The sequence below is a fragment of the Ovis aries genome, chromosome 15 (assembly GCF_016772045.2).
Source record: "Ovis aries strain OAR_USU_Benz2616 breed Rambouillet chromosome 15, ARS-UI_Ramb_v3.0, whole genome shotgun sequence".
Taxonomy (NCBI): Eukaryota; Metazoa; Chordata; class Mammalia; order Artiodactyla; family Bovidae; genus Ovis; species Ovis aries.
This window is the reverse complement of record NC_056068.1, coordinates 15,309,736-15,326,416: the sequence shown is the minus strand read 5'-3', so window position 1 is coordinate 15,326,416 and position 16,681 is coordinate 15,309,736. Positions and strand designations below refer to the sequence as shown.

General features: G+C 45.7%; 1 protein-coding gene across 2 annotated transcripts in view; it reads left to right on the top strand.

Annotated features, from left to right (window-relative positions):
• AMOTL1 (angiomotin like 1) overlaps positions 1–16,681 on the top strand; it is a 201,053-nt gene that overhangs the window by 50,157 nt on the left and 134,215 nt on the right. For both annotated transcript variants that reach the window (XM_060399259.1, XM_027979153.3), the window contains one exon: positions 153–203. Coding sequence is in view for 1 of the 2 variants with exons in the window: in XM_027979153.3 (XP_027834954.1) it covers positions 153–203 (51 nt within the window). In the remaining variant the exon portion in view is untranslated. The remainder of the gene's footprint in view (positions 1–152; positions 204–16,681) is intronic.

Genomic DNA, 16,681 nt, shown 5'->3' with positions numbered 1-16,681 from the left:
AACTCCGTGAGGCCCCGGGTTCACGGATTCCCGTCTCTGGGAGAGAGAAACGCGCGCTTTTCTAAGGGATCTGCGCGGTAACTGATTTTTAATCGATTAGCCCTGAATGGTTGAGATTCTATTTTTGTTTTCTGCTTTTCTTCTTCCTCCAGACAACGAGTTTGTGGAAGCCTCTCCCGCGCCCTACAGCCCGGAGGAGTTTGGTAAGTCTGCCCTTTTTGCCTTTTCTTGTTCGAACCCAGCCTGGGAATCGCGAATGTGGAGTCCAAGCCCGAGGGGCGGAGAGAAAGGGCTGGCTGGGGGACTCTGGCCCTGCTGCACGTTCCTTTTGCGGTGAGAACTGGCCTTTTCCTGGAGCGTGTGCTTTGGAGGTGGCGGGGGAGGGGAGTGTGTGTGAGTCGGCTGTGAGTGTGTGTGTGTGTGTGTGTGTGTGTGTGTGTGTGTGTGTGTGTCCTGGTCTTTGCTCATGCTCCCAGGAGCGCGCCACAGCAAACTTCCTGATCAGCGGGCCCCTGCAAGCAGGCGGTCTCATCCTGCCTGGAAAGATGCAGCCAGCAGGTAAATGCCACAAGGACATCGTGTGGCTACTCCCTAACCTGAATTTAATGAAGTCCAGGGCCAGAAACGTTCTGGTAATTAAATTTCAAGACCTTGGAGCTGCGATCGTCCTTGACGTCTGCTTTTCCTCCAGGTGTCTGGGAATAGGGTATTTCATCCTCTTCCGCCTGTCATTCTAAGTGTAGATTTGTGGTGGGTGAGCCAGGACACACTTGTCAGAGACAGACTTCCTCCCGTGAAGAGAAAGACATTTGCATTGTTGGGATACCTCCGCGTATTCCTGTCACCCAGCCTCATTTCGTAGCTCAGTGGTTGACGGTTTTTGGTGTTGGTTTTCTTTCTCATTCTCGGTTTCCTTAAGCCGCTAACAATCTGGGCTGTCAAGTCTGTCTCTGCTGTTCTTTTATCACCAGCTTGAACATCTCGCCTTCCTTCCATGAAATGACAGCTGTTTAAGAATGTTTATCCACAGTGAGGCTCTGAGCCTTGGGTACCATGTGTCTGATCATCCTTTCCTCCTTGTCTGTGTGTCCTCGGCAAGACCCACGCTGGCTGAAGTTAATTAAATTCCACCGCAGCAAGGACTTTCATCCATGTCTAGGAGCCAGGCCCCCAAAATAGGTCTGGATCAAGGGAGGCATTCTGAGGCAGGGAAGAGGACCTTGTTTTATTCAGAAAATGTGTTTCTGACAAGTTATGAAGCAATCACATCTCTGGAAATGGAATCACAAATTAAATGCATGAACAAAACTAGCTTCTGAAGGAACACTGTGGTGAGCCTTTTTATGAAATGGAAATGACATCTAAACCATAGCTTTGCATGAAGCAGTTTCTGAAGAGGGCAGATTCTTGGTGATCTGCTCTATACGTGTCTACTTGTGTGTAAATGACACCAGCATTGGTGCTTTACGTGGGACAGAAGCTGTTTGGTTCTCTTAAATTATAGATAAGTGTCAGCCATGGCAGAATGAGCATTCCTTCCTCCAGAAACCACCTGTATAAACACGTAATTGTTTGCATTGGCAGAGTGATTTATGTACCTGAAAGGCCCAGGTGATTGATCCTCTTTTGTTTCCATCTCTCCCTTTGGGACTAACACAGCCCGGATGGCCCAGCTGATCAGTAGGGGGAGCCCTTCAAATCAGCAGTAGAAATTCAGAAAACAGCATTTTTTTCCCCCTTCAGCTTCTCTGTGGGGAAAGCCCCTTTTTCATGAGGAGGTGAGAGTGTTATAGGAATCATGGGGTTCCCTCCTGGGCTCTGGGATGCAAGATGATTGAGAATACAAAATAATATAAAATACAGAGTCAGAGTTTGAGACCAAGTTTCTGGCTGCTATGCCTTGCTTAGGCTTGTGCTCAGTCGTGTCCGACTCTTGCAATCCATGGACTGCAGCCCACCAGGTTCCTCTGTCCATGGGATTCTTCAGGCAAGAATACTGGAGTCGGGTGCCATTTCCTACTCCAGGAGATCTTCCCGACCCAGGGATTGAACCCGTGTCTTCTGTGTCTCCTGCGTTGATGGGGAGAGTCTTTACCACTGAGCCACCTGGGGAGCCGTGCCTGCTTTAGTAGATCTGTTAACCAGTCTGTTTTCTCATCTTTGCAAAGCAGGGGTTGTGCCAAGCAGCCTCTAAGGCATCACCGAATTCCAGCCTCCTGAAATCTTAAGCCAAAGGAGGCGTGTGGCTGTTGGATGTTTATTATTTATACCGGGTGCCATGCTGCTTGGGTGCATGGTGTCTCCAGATGGATTTCCTCTTCCTGACAGAGCAGCTCACTGGATGAGACTACATTGTTTCCATGCTATTCAGGTCAAAGAGGGAGCTGGCATTTTTTTCCTTGGAAAGAATCGTGATACTTTTCGGTGCTTTCCTTAGACACACAGCAGGAAAGATTACCCTACAGCAGTTGGTGAACTTGTCAAGCAGCCATTCTTTCTGAAGCACAAAAGAACACAGATTTACCCCTTGGCCAGGATCTTAGGGACCTGGAGAAGAGATGGAGGGAGGCCATGAAGACTTAGTTTGAATTCTATCACTGCACTTACCTGTGACCTTGGGCAGATGACAAAACTGCTCTGAGCCTCGGTTATCTCTCAGCCTAATTGCAGACCTTGCGTGACTGTGGTCAATGGTGTGTGTAAAGTCCTAGCCCCACATGTTGTACGTGCAGATATTCAGAAAGTGCTATGGCTGTTAATGTATTATTATTATTATTCAGTTAAAATACACATTTCCAATACATAAAGTATGGACTAGCTCTCACCAATTGTCCCAACCTATTAACTGAAACCATTTTTATTTCTAGAAATTCCTCTGTAATTTGCTTATTCTTCAAACAGATGCTCAGAAATGGTGATCAGGTTATTTGAATTATTTAGTGATTTGTTTTGGAGCTGCATGTGGAATGGTGTTCCACTGAGGGTCTTCAGTGACAGTCCCACTACTTTTTTGAGATGCGATAGGTAGTTTGTTTCAACTCCAAATTTTCATATCAGTCTCCAAATAAGCTATGACTAGCGCTTTGGGGCATTTATTCTCAGTGTTGCAGCAAGATCCTGTAATGAATTTAAGTAACCAAAAAGGGGTTTTTGTTCCCCTGCACTCCTACTTTCTGCCCTCTGACCACCCTGAGGCATCTCTTGTGCCCCCCAGAAGTTCGTCACACTTCCTGTTTCTTAGGCCTGTGAGTAAAATAAACTTTTATTTCCCCCTACAAAACAAAAAGGAATTTTTGAAAAGGCAGTGAAAATAGGAGTCTAACTCGAGACGAATGCTGTATTGAAGGTGACTTCTGATGGAGAGTCCAGAAATATGCCCTCTCTCCTGTGATGGTACCATTTTCTAGAGGCAAAATTGCATCTTCTCTCCATAGCCTTTCTATAGCCCCACGTGTACGTAGAAATGATGGCCATCGGAGAGGGTAGGAGAGAATGCATGGAGAGTTGGAATGAAGCCAGGTGTGATCATGTCTGCCCCTGTCTAGTAACCTTTATCAACTTCCTACTACCTAGAAGATAGACATTCAGTTAGCCATGGGGTAACGCCCACCATTTGCATCATCCCCGCTCACCCTAACCTCTGTTTACATTGAACGACGGGACAGTCTAAATGCAGCTCTGGCTACATAATACTGCCCCTTCTCTCTTCCTTTCCTGGCTGGCTCCTAGCCTTCCTTCAACACTTAGGTCATGTGTCACATGCTCCTAGGGATTCTCCACCCTGCTCATTAGAATCAGGGGAGCTATTAAGAGTCCTAAGACCAAGTCGTAACCCTGACCAATTACATTAGAATCCCTGGAGCGTGGACCTAAGCATCCATATTTTATCACTGTATGTTTTAAAAACCGAATCCCAAGTTATTCTGGTGTGTAGCCAGGGTTGTCGGCTACTGTATGCGGTTGTGGCCACTTCATTCTTCTTTGCAGATCTAGCAGCCAGCCCAGTACCTGGTACAGGAAATGCTTATTGAATGAGCGAAGGAGGGTCACCTCTGAGGTGCTTTGTTTTTTCATCGTTGTATATTCCTAAGACTGAACTGTCTGTTTGTCATACCAATGCCTTGGGGCACTTGTATCCTTTGACCTGTATCTCTCTCATCTATTCATTCCTTAGGCTTAATCAGTTTATCTTGTTTCTTAAAAATGGAAATTTTAAAGCCACTTTTTAATATAAAAGTAGCACATGCTTACTTTAGAAAATTTGGACATTAGGAAGAATGGAAGAGAGTCCACTCCCTTACCACTGAAAAGGACATGGACATGGATGGGTTGCTGTTTCCTTAACTTTCCCTAATTTGCTGCCCTTTGGGGTTTCTTGACCCTCTGAAATGCCTCAGTGTGTTCAGTTGATGCTCTTTTTTGCTCAGACTCTGTGAACTTTCCTGAGTCCCCAAAGGAATGTTCATGGGAATAGCATTCTTGAGAGATCAGGCCAGTGCCCCAGGGCCAGTGTACCATGAGAAAGGGTTTTCTTGTACTATTCTTGCCTGCCTTATTCAAGCAGGATGTAGGGGCTTTATTACAATAATTGGTAACAGTTGTGTAACTTCTTTAAAACAGTAAATGTTTGCCAGCCCACCCCTTGCCCTCCTAAAACAGGGGCTAAGACTGCACTGCTGGATAATAGTACTCACGTCTGTCAGAGTGCAGCAACTGGGAAGTATGAAAATAGTCAGAATAGACAGACGAACTGCTGCTGTAACAAACAAGCGCAAATGTCAGTGAACACCATAGAGGTGGTGTTTGTTGCTTGTATTGTAGTCAAGTGTTGAGTTGTCGGAGGGCTCTGATCCATGTGGTCATGGAGAACCCCAGGCTCCTTTCCTGTTTTCATCCATCCTACTCTAGAACATCACGTTCCTTCACTGGATGCTTTACATGCTTTTGGCAGACAAGTGAATCAGGTGAGCGGGACAAAGGTACGCTCACTGATGGTTGTCTCAGCCTGGGGGTAGCACACTCACCTTCCCTCCAATTCCAGAGGTGGGAGCTAGTCCCATAGCCTCACGCAGATGGAAGGAGGCTGGGAAATGTAGTCTAGTAACAGGGGGAGCCTGTTGGGCTGCCGTCTATGGGGTCGCACAGAGTCAGACATGACTGAAGCGACTTAGCAGCAGCAGCAGCAACAGCCAGAAAGAAGAGGAGCGCACTTGCATTGGTGATCACTAACCACCTCTACCGGTCACGTCTCCTACTGCTTTAACCACAGTGACTGAGCTACATCCTGGTCTTTGTATTGTTTAAGTTACTGGTTCGGCTGCTACAACCAAGGCTAAAATAACAGTGAGTGAAACAAGAAACAAGTTAAATTGTCTTTCACTTGGAGCATAAGCAGTTCAGCACTGATATAGTGGCTTCGCCATCCTCTGATAACTTCAAATGGAGTTTCCCTGCCGTGGGCTAAGGTGGCTGCTTCAGATCGCACCATCACATCCCACATCCCCGTCTGTAGGACAGAGAGAAGAAAAGTGGAGGGTGTTATCTAAAAGCTGCTCACATTGTTTCATTTGCATTCCTTTGGCCTGAACTCTAGTCAGATGGCCATACCTTGCTCCAAGAAGGCTGGAAAATCTGGGTGGGAGTAAGTGGAGTCTATTAGTGGAAGGATGACTGAGCTGGATGCAGGGGGAAAAGGTGCTGGATAATGAGTAATCTTTTCAGTCAGTTCTAGGGTGCATGTCTTAGTGGTTGAGAGCATGAATTCAGAGTCATACTGTGTGGGCTTCAGTTTGATCCCACCTCTTATTTGCTCTGTGACACTGGGCAGGTTATGTCATCTATATGTCTGTTTCCTAGTCTATAAACTCACGTGTCAGCTCTCTTCTGATGCTCTTCCAGACCCACTTACCATCCTTCACCACCCTGCTCACTGCCCTGGAAAACTTACCTTTCTGGATGGACACCCCTGGCTTCCGTTTTGGTCAGTGAAAGGTACCACCAGGATGTGGGAGGGTGGAAACCAAGGGATGTCAGGGTACTTAGTCCCTTCCCACGGGGCTGTGGGATGACATGGCTGGATCAGTCTAGGCCACTGCTTGCTCTCCTGCAGCGTCGGATCCTGCTGGGTTCTGGAACCTCCCCTTCTGAATGAGGGGTGGCAGCCACACCCAATCTGGCTCGACCCAGGCTGCTCCCCCATCGCCTGTTTTCCCTTCTCCCTGCCCATCACACTCTCATCAGCAGGCCCTTCAACCACTTTTTTTAGAGTATACCACCCATTTCCTGTTGGGACTCTCTCTGATATGATAGGGCTAATAATAGTACCAGCCTCAGACCATAGTGGTGAGAAGCAAATGGGTTTTAGAAGGAACACTTGAATGTCGTCGTTGTTGTTCAGTCACTCAGTCGTGTCTGACTGTTTGGGAACCCAGAGACTGCAGCATATAAGGCTTCCCTGTCCTTCACTATCTCTTGGAGCTTACTCAAACTCGTGTCCATCACGTCAGTGATGCCATCCAACCACCTCACCCTCTGTCGCCCCTTCTCCTCCTGCCCTCAGTCTTTCCCAGAATCAGGGTCTTTTCCAATGAGTTGCCTCTTTGCATCAGGTGGCCAAAGTATTAGCACTTCAGCTTGAGAATCAGTCCTTCTGATGAATATTCAGGGTTGATTTCCTTTAATATTGATTGGTTTGATCTCCTTTGCAGTCCAAGGGACTCAAGAGTCTTCTGAATGTCGTAACCGTCATTAAATGTTGACTATGTTTCATGTCCCTGGACGAATGCCCTGATCCCTACAGGCATGGTCAAGCCTTCTGAAAGACCTGGTTTTTGACATAAATTAAATAATATGGCCACTCATCTCCTCTTCTGCACCCTGTGTTAAGAGGATGCAGCAAGAGGTTGCAGATCTGTTCCTGCAACCAAAGTTTCTTCCTTCTCATCATGTGGGGAGAAATAAGGAGAAAAGTCCCAGACCTTTATTATTATTCACTTACCCTGTGCTGGGCTCTGTAGGGGTGTAAACAGTCTACCCAGCTTCCCAGCTTGGAGTTTAAATCATACCAACCACATTGATAGCCCAATAACAATTTCCAAGGATTTTCCTGTGCATATTACTAACAAATTGGGCTTCCCTGATGGCTCCTGCCTGTAGTGCAGGAGACCTGGGTTCAATCTCTGGGTCGGGAAGATCCCCTGGAGAAGGGAATGGCTACCCACTCCAGTATTCTTGTCTGGAGAATCCCATGGACAGAAGAGCCTGGCAGGCTAGTCCAAAGGGTTGCAAAGAGTTGGACATGACTGAGCGGCTAAGCACACATTACTAACAAATCAAGTCTTTTTCTAAGGCTACCCTCTAATTTTAAGCCCAGTAATTCTCAGGGGTGCTTGTTCACATCCACAGAGTCAGTTCTGATTGTTCCAGTCTTTTGCCAAGGGAGCTGGAATCCAGATACACCTTATTGAGGCCAGTGGACACCTTGGTAACTGCTCACAACCTCTTTCTCCAGAAACCAGTGACCCCACGACATAGCCATCACTGCTGCTGCCTCTACTCAGGACAGAATCCAGGGCTTGGCGTTCACCTGCCTGGAGCCTAACTGGTTTCCCAGTGACCTGCCTTGTGCTGGCCAAAGGGCCAAGGGCACCCCTCTCCAAATGCTACAGAGTTGGCCCAGGGCTTTCTAGTCACTACACAAGCCCCCACTCACCTAGGGGCTGGGATTAGGTTGGCCACATGCCTGGCTCTGAGCTGGTCTTTAAACGGCCAGGGCCGTTCACTCCACCCATGGATCTGTCCCAGATCTCTGCAGCTTTCGAAGCCTGTCTGGCCTGCCTTCCTCCTCCCCTGGCCGTGGCTTCTGAGAGGGAGGGAGTTTTCACTCCAGTTTAACTTTTCTCAGGATGATTGACTGTGGAAAATTCAATTCTCTTCACAGGAAACCTCACCCTACCGCAAGGCGCGGTCTGGCCTCCTGGCTCCAGCAAAACAATTACAGAGTGGCTCACCATTGTTACAGTTTCCGAAATCTGGGCACTCAGCCTCTTGCATGATTGATCTCCTTGAGTTTATCAGTTCGTTTCAAATGCAGAAGAACTCGGTGAGGCAGAAGGAATTATCTTCACCTCATGGAGGAGGAAACAGAGGCTCAGAGGGATTAAGTTATCTGCCCCACGTCCCTCAGCTAGTTAGAGGGAAAACTTCCACTCGAAATAGAATTTCTGGCTCCAGAAACAAGTCTGTTTCTTGGAGAGGAGAATATAGAAGTTGCCCTCCTCCCAGGGGGATTGAAGAAGGAAATGGCAACCCACTCCAATATTCTTGCCTGGAAAGTTCCATGGACAGAAGGGGCCTGGCGGGCTATAGTACACAGCATTGCAGAATCAGACACAACGGAGCATGCATGTAGGAGGATTTGGTTTCTATAAATGATGTAAAAGTAACTGGCACAGGGCTTGATTACACAGTAGAAGCCTGTCCAATACGTTCTGGTTGAATAAATGAATGAATAGTAGATGCGCAAAGCCATATGTGTGTGTGTTATATATATATATATATATATATATATATATATTTCCTTTAGACCACCAAATAATGATTAATATATTCTAAAGGAATTTTCCATAATGGGATCTGAAACGGCAATCAGAAAAACTCTTCCTAGCTTCCATCATCCAGTTCCAGCTCTCCTATCCGTGTTTCAGCAGCGCGGAGCCGCTGGGACAGGAAAGCTCTTACCGTTTCCGGATGGTGCCAACGCCATTTCTAAGGAAACCAGAGCTTGGCGGCAGCGCAGTTTGGGGCAGGGCAGGGGCAGCCTGGAGGGGAATGTCTGAAAGTGTAACTGAGGGCAGGTGGACCCCGGCCTGGGTGCAAAACTCATCCCAGTTCCCTTGGTGTTTGTCGGCGAAGTGATACTGCTCACTGCGCAGGAGGCAAGGTCTTATTTTGAGGTGTTTTCCTTGGGAGAGAGAATGGAGTAGGCAGGAGAAAATGAGAATCACTTTTGGCCAGGCGGGGCGGCGGATAAGTGGTTATCTGTGCTGTGCTGTGCTGTGCTAAGTCGCTCCAGTCGTGTCTGACTGTGACCCCATGGACTGTAACCTGCCAGGCTCCTCTGTCCATGGGATTCTCTAGGCAAGAATAGTGAAGTGGGTTGCCATGCCCTCCTCCAGGGGATCTTCCTGACCCAGGGATCGAACCAAAGTCTCTTAACATCTCCTGCATTGGCAGACAGGTTCTTTACCGCTAGCGCCACCTGGGAAGCCCAAATGGTTGTCTATCTAGGCTAAAAGGGCAAAAGAGGTATGGAATAGTGGGATAAAAGACACACACACACACACACAGAATGGAAAGGACATTTTCCTTGCCAAAGAGATGTTTTACTAGAAAAATATAGGACTGTGTCCATTTATTCCTGAATGTTAAACACAAACCACTTTGAAATGATGATATTTCATCAACTGTTAAAGACTTTCCGAGTCTAAAGAGTGTTAAATAACCAGCTTGATCTGTTCGAGAATGCTGTGATTACGGGTTTCTGGGTCACATTTGTACTGGATGATCTTTCTGGAATATGTCCTGTCTGTTTGGGTTTCTTTCAAATCAGTCGTGCCCCCTGGGGTGGGCATATTAAAGTGGCCTGCTGGGACTCTTCGGCTCTCTCTCTCCTGGGTGTCCCTCCCCTTTTCTCCTTTCTCCCCGCATCTGGATCCCTGTATACCCTCTCCCCAGTGTCTGCCTCAGTTCCCCTCTGTCTTTTCCTCTCCCTTCACCCTCTTGCTGCCTCCTTCCTGTTCCCATCTGAAGCTGAAATACAGACAGAAAAGCCAGTGCTTGCCTTGCCAGGGCCCTCTGCCAGAAAAATGGAACAGGTCAGATTATTAAAAAAGGATTAAAAAAGAATGCTCTTTGGCAAAATGGGGGAAACAGATGTTCAGGGGTGGTTTTGCTGTCTCGGGCTGTCAGTTGAAACACCTTCCTTACAGAATAGCTAGATGTGGGCATTCATCATCATGTCACATATGTGGTGGTTTTAACATCAAATCTGTGTATGTATATGTATTTGTCTCTGCTCAACTCTCATCCCGCCGTCACCTTTGTAGCCCCAAATCCAGAGTAGGCAAGATTACTGATCACCTGCTAGCAAGGTTTATTTTCACCCTCTTTTCAGAAGGGTTATTTTTTTGGAGGGGGCCCTAGAAAATTTTATTGTATCTATTTACAAATATTTTTATTGAAATATAGGTGACTTACAATGCTGTGTTGGTTTTCAGGTGTACATCACAGGGATTCAGCTCTCTCTATATCTATCTATCTATCTATCTATCTATCTATCTATATATATATAATTTTTCAAATTCTTTCCCCTTATAGGTTATTACAAGATATTGAATTCCCTGTGCTATACAGTAGACCCTTGTTGGTTACCTATCTTATGTACAATAGTGTGTATAATCCCAAACTTCTAATTTATCCCTTTTCCCACTTTCCCCTTTGGTAGCCACAAATTTGTTTTCCACGTCTGTGCGTCTATTTCTGTTTTATAAATAACTTCATTTGTACTAATTTTTTTTAGATTCCACACATAAGCAATTTTGGTCTTTGTCTGACTTACTTCACTTAGTATGGTAATCTCTAGATCCACCCGTGTTGCCCCAAATGGCATTATTTCATTCTTTTTTAAGGCTGAGTAACATTCCACTGTATATATACCACATTGTCTTTATCTGTTGATGGCCGCTTAGGTTACTTCCTAAGGTCTTAGGCCTTGGCTATTGTAAGTAGTGCTACAGTGAACATTGGGGTGCGTGTATCTTTTCTAATCGCAGTTTCTCTGGGTGTATGCCCAGGAGTGGGATTGCTGGATTTTAAGTTAAGCTCTGTTTTTAGTTTTTTAAGGAAGCTCCATACTGCTCTCCATAGCACCAACAGTGTAGGAGGGTTCCTTACCACACCCTCGAAGGGTTTCTTTTAAAGACCACCAGGAAGACTGGACAATGGAGCTGCTTTCAGGTCACTGTTTAACAGTAAATATCTTATGGAACTTCAGGTTCTTCCAGGTGGCTCAGCAGTAAAGAATCTGCTTGCAATGCAGGAGCCTCAGGAGATGGGGGGTTCGATCCCTGGGTCGGGAAGATCCCCTGGAGAAGGATATGACAACCCACTCCAGTATTCCTGCCCGAAGAATCCCATGGACAGAAGAGCCTGGTGGGCTATAGACCATAGGGTTGCAAAGTCGGATATGACTGCAGTGACCTAGCATGCACTCACAGGTTCTTAAGAAAATAGAGAAGGAGCTTGTGTGTCAGAACCTGGTCTGAGATGAACCATATGGAAAGTTCATGGTCGAACTCTGGGACCATATTACAAGCTGGGACTTGTAACCTGTCAGGGCTCCTTTGCTTCTGTCTGCCAAAGGACCGGCTGTTGATCAAAAATGGAAGTCCATTTTGTAGCCCTGGTGGTGGGCCAGCCACCCACCTGAGAACTCAGATTTATCTCCTTTAAAAAACTATTTTCCTTTTGGCTCTAAAAGCCATTTCCACCATAGACTCAAAAGAGAGATTCCAGATTCTGAACATTTTCATAGACTAAGGAGCGTAGCCAGCAGTGTCTGTCCTGGGCAGATGCACGTGTGGGTTAACCTCACGTGCCCACCTGCCAGCTCCTTCTCCAGTGGTTCTCCTTGTCGTGTAGGAGTGTAACCAGGACCCAGTGAGTCAGCGCAACTAAAGCACATGGAACAGTGCCCGACAAATGGCCAGCATTTACTAAACGTCACCCTCATTCCACTGCTTTCCTTTGTTCCTGCCTTCCTTCACGTCCCTCGTCACTTTCAAGTATGCTTTCCTTCCCTGAGCTCCATTCTGTTTCTTCTCCCCTGTTCTGTCATCTGTACTGGTGCTTAGTCGCTCAGCTGTGTCCGACTCTTTGCGATCCCATGGACTGTAACCCACCAGGCTCCTCTATCCATGGAATTCTCCAGGCAAGAATACTGGAGTGGGTTGCCACGCCCTCCTCCAGGGGATCTTCCCAACCCAGGGCTAGAGCCCAGGTCTCTTGCATTGCAGGCAGATTCTTTACCATCTGAGCCACCAGGGAAGCAACACTGAAAGAAAAGAACAAACTGGATCAATCACAGAGGTATAAAGCTAGAGCCACCACAGGCCCAAAGAGTGCCTTAGAGCAAAATAGAAAAAAGCATGCTCTCCAAGTGGATGAAAAGCAGAGACTGTGTTCCCAGTTTCATGAGTAGAGGGCAAGCTAGATTCTGGCTCCACGCCTCTGTTTCAAACACACCCTCAGCCAGGCACTCTTGTGCAGTGAACAGCTTATGTAACTGGACGTGGTAGCCCTCATCCCCAACCTTCTCATGGATTTTTTTCCCCCTCCTTTTCTGGGAGCTCTTTCAGTGTTGTGTAAATACAAGAAAGCCCAAATTCTTCTTGGAGTAATTCTGTAAAAGCGATTTCCCCCAGGACTTCCCTGATGGTCCAGTACCTGGGACTCCCTGCTCCCAGTGCAGGGGGCCTGAGTTCAATCCCTGGTCAGAGAACTAGATCCCACAAGCTACAACTAAAAGATATGGCACACTGCAATGAAGAATCAAGATCCTGCAGGTCACAGCTGAGACCTGGCACAGCCAAATAAATAACCAATTATACAAGAAATTTCCCCAAAATTATTTACACATTTTCCCGAAGTTCTGATCTCCTGAATAAAAGCTATGTCTAAAGCTTGGCAATACTTATGCCAATAGTTAACTAAAATTTATTTACTCCAGTTCAAATGGCTTTATAAAATGCAGTATATTAATAATAAAAAGAGTTGGGACTTCCCTGACAGTCCAATGGTTGACAGTCTCCTCCTTGCAGTGCAAGGAACATGGGTTCGATCCCTGGTTGGGGAACTAAGATCCCATATGCCTTGGGGCAACTAAGCTCATGTACCTCGACTACTAAGCCCAAAGACCACAGATAGAGAGCCTGCACCCTGCAACAAAAGACCCTGGATGCCGCAACAAAGATCTCACATCCCACAGCTAAGACACAGTGCAGCCAAATTAATTAATTAATTAACTTTACAAAGAGCTAGTTTTTGTGGAGTGCCTTTCACGTATTAGGTGTCTCACTAAGAACTCTATGTCAGGCATCTCAAAACAATCCTGTGAAGTAGGTGCTGAGGTAGGAGATTTCCCTGACTTGACAGGTGGAGAGCAACAGTTTAGACAAGCTCAGTAACTTGCCAAGTCACATCTGGGGAGTCGGGGAGCCAGGGCTTGAGCCAGTTCTGTTCTCTCTTGCTGGAATTCCTAACCTCTGTCCTCAACTCTGGAGCAAATTATTAGAACCCGGACTCTTGATTCTCAGTGGCAGATTCTTGGCAGAACCATGATTTGTATCCAGGCTTGTTCTTATTAAGTTACTAAGTCATGTCACACTCTTTGTGACCCCATGGACTGCATCACGCCAGGCTTCCCTGTCCATCACCATCTCTTGGAGCTTACTCAAACTCATGTCCATCGAGTCGGTGATGCCATCCAACCATCTCATCCTCTGTCATCCCCTTCTCTTCCCGCCCTCAATCTCTCCCAGCATCAGGGTCTTTTTCAGTGAGTCAGCTCTTCACATCGGGTGGCCAAAGTATTGGAGCTTCAGCTTCAGCATCATTCTGTCCAATGAATATTGATTTTCTTTAGATTGATTGATTTGATCTCTTTGCTGTCCAAGGGCCTGTTTGACTATAATATTATGGGCTGACCCATTTGTAATACTGCCTACAGCTTACCAGACACAGCAGGCTGGGCTTGGAGACATGAGGGTGAATAAGACCTAATCCTTCCCTCAGAGACTTGATAACCTAACTCGAGGAGAAAGCTCAACAGACAGAAAAATTTACAATTTAGGAGCTCTGGCTTCTCTAGGCCAGTGGGCACCTACTGACTGTGTGACCTTGTGCAAGTTATCTGACCTTTCTACGCCTCAGTTTACCCATCTTTGGTATGGGAAGGCAAATACTTCATAGAGTAGAGCTGTACTTATTCACTCAGTCGGGTCCAACTCTTTGTGACCCTTTGGACTGTAGCCTGTCAGACGCCTCTGTCCATGGATTTCCCAGGCAAGAATCCTGGAGTGGGTTGCCTTTTCCTCCTCTAGGGGATCTTCCGGACCCAGGGATTGAACTAGTGTCTCCAGTCTCTTCTCCTCTGCAGGTGGATTCTTTACCTGCTGAGCCATCAGGGAAGGGATTAAATGAGATGATCTATGCAAACTATGTGCTTAGCACATATTAACAGTTGGCACTCCAGGAGTGTTTTCAGTTACTTTTTATGATGATGAGTGCTATAAGGGAAGTATTCAAGGAGGCGTGGGACCCCAGGGAAGATGAGCCTGACTCAGCCATGGAGGTCAAGGGGAAGCCAGGCAAGCTTCCTAGGGGAGAGCCACCCTTCACAGCATGAGCTGCAAGAGGAAAGATATAGGGCATGAACAGGTTATGTCTGTGTTAGAACAGCTGGTGGCAGCTAAAGTCAACTCCTCCTCTGGGCTCCCTGAAATTGAGTTCTGAATGCTGGGGTGCAGGTGAATGAGGCAGGATCTTCTCCCTGGTACAAGCCCAGTCTGAGCATGGAAACTCTACAAAGTGAGACTGTAGCCTCATTAACCCCTTCCTCAAATTCTGTGCACATCCTGTGGGGTCTGTTTGTCCCACTCTTTTATATATATATATATATATAAGATAATTCTCTTCCTTTTAAAATATTTTTATTTATTTATTTGGCTGAATCTGGTCTTAGTTGCAGCACACAGGAGCTTTTGTAGCATGCTGGATCTTTCAGTCGTGGCATGCGAACTCTTAGTTGGGGCATGTGGGACCTAGTTCCCTGACCAGGATCGAACTCAGGCCCCCTGCATTGGGAGGGTGGAGTCTTAACCACTGGACCACCAGGGAGGTCCTCTGTTTGTCCCACTTGTTTGGCCCTCAGATTTGGAGTGGTAGGGTTCAGTGGGACAAAGCTTTCAAACCATGTCCTTTTGAATTTCACTGCTTTTTCCATTATAATCATTATTATTTTTGTGACTGTCAACTTGACATTCCAGACTGTTTGCCAAATGAGAGACTGAGGGATCCTCTAAAGCAAGTTTAGAGACATCACCCATGTAGACAGGTAACGACAGAGAATGAAATGGTTGGATGACATCACCAACTCAACGGACATGAGTCTGAGTAGGCTCCCGGAGTTGGTGATGGACAGGGAGGCCTGGCGGGCTGCAGTCCGTGGGGTCTCGAAGAGTTGGACACGACTGAGCGACTGAAATGAACTGATTATTACAGTCAAAGAAGTTTTAGCTTCTTTGAAAAAGCTGAAACCTGATTTCTTGTTTCTTGCACCCACTTGTCCATATTTTCCCTTCTAGAGCTTTCACACTTTTTTTTTTTCACTGTGGCCCAACATAAGGATACATTTTATATTAGACTCACACAAATTTGAATATAAATATAACTAAAACAGAAGTTTCGTGGAATAGCCATTACCTCTTATTACATTGACTGCATCTGATATTTTCTATTTTGTTCTATTTTATTTACTTAAAATGTTGATTAACCTGTTCAACTGATTTCCAGTAATGGGTTTTCTACTACTGTTTGAAAAAGAATGCTCTAGAGGTTTTATAGCAAACACAGAGTAAATCTGTTCCTCTTTTTCTGAAAGCTCTAGAGATATTCAAAGATGGCTATCAAATTGTATCTTAATCTCCTCCCTACTGCCTCTAATTTTAAAATTAGATTTAATTGATTTACCATATTGTGCTAGTTTCAGGTATACAGCAAAACGATTCAGTTATACATATATATGTATATTCTCTTTTCTATTTTTTCCATTATAGTTTATTACAGGATAATGAATATAGTTCCTTGCACTATACAGGGAATCTTTGCTTATCTCTTTTACGTACGGTAGTGTGCATTTGTTAATCCCATACTCCCAATTTATGGTTCCCTCCTTCCCCTTTGTTTACCATATATTTCTTCTGTTTGTGAGTCTTTTTCTGTCTTGTATATAGATTCATATGTATTATTTTGTAGATTCCACATTTAAGTGACATCATATAACATTTGTCTTTCTCTGTCTGACTTCACTTAGTATATAATCTCTAGGTCTGTCTACCCGTGTTGCTGTGAGATGGCATTATTTCACTCTTTTTGTGGCTGAGTAATATTCCATCGTATATATGGACCACAACTTGTTTATCCATTCAGCTGTTGATGGATACCTCGGTTGCTTCCATTTCTTGGCTATTGTAAACAGCGCTGCTATGAACATTGGGGTGTCTATATCTCTTTGAATTAGGGTTTTCTCTGGATGTACGCCCAGGAGTGTGATTGCTAGATTATATGGTAACTTTATTTTTAGTTTTTAAAAGAACCTGCATACAGTTTTCCACAGTGGCTGTGGGTCTCTTTTTTAACATGCTCTGGTTTGCCATCGCTTCCCATCCTGCTCAACCTCTGCCAGGTGCTTTCTAAGAGAAGATTCTGGTTTTAACTTGTCATTAAGAACTGAGCCTGACCTCATGTATGACTTGACCGATACTTGTCATAGTGGGATCATCAGAACCCTTGACCTCAAACCCCCACCCAAATTAATCTGTTGCTGTTGTTTAGTTGCTCAGTT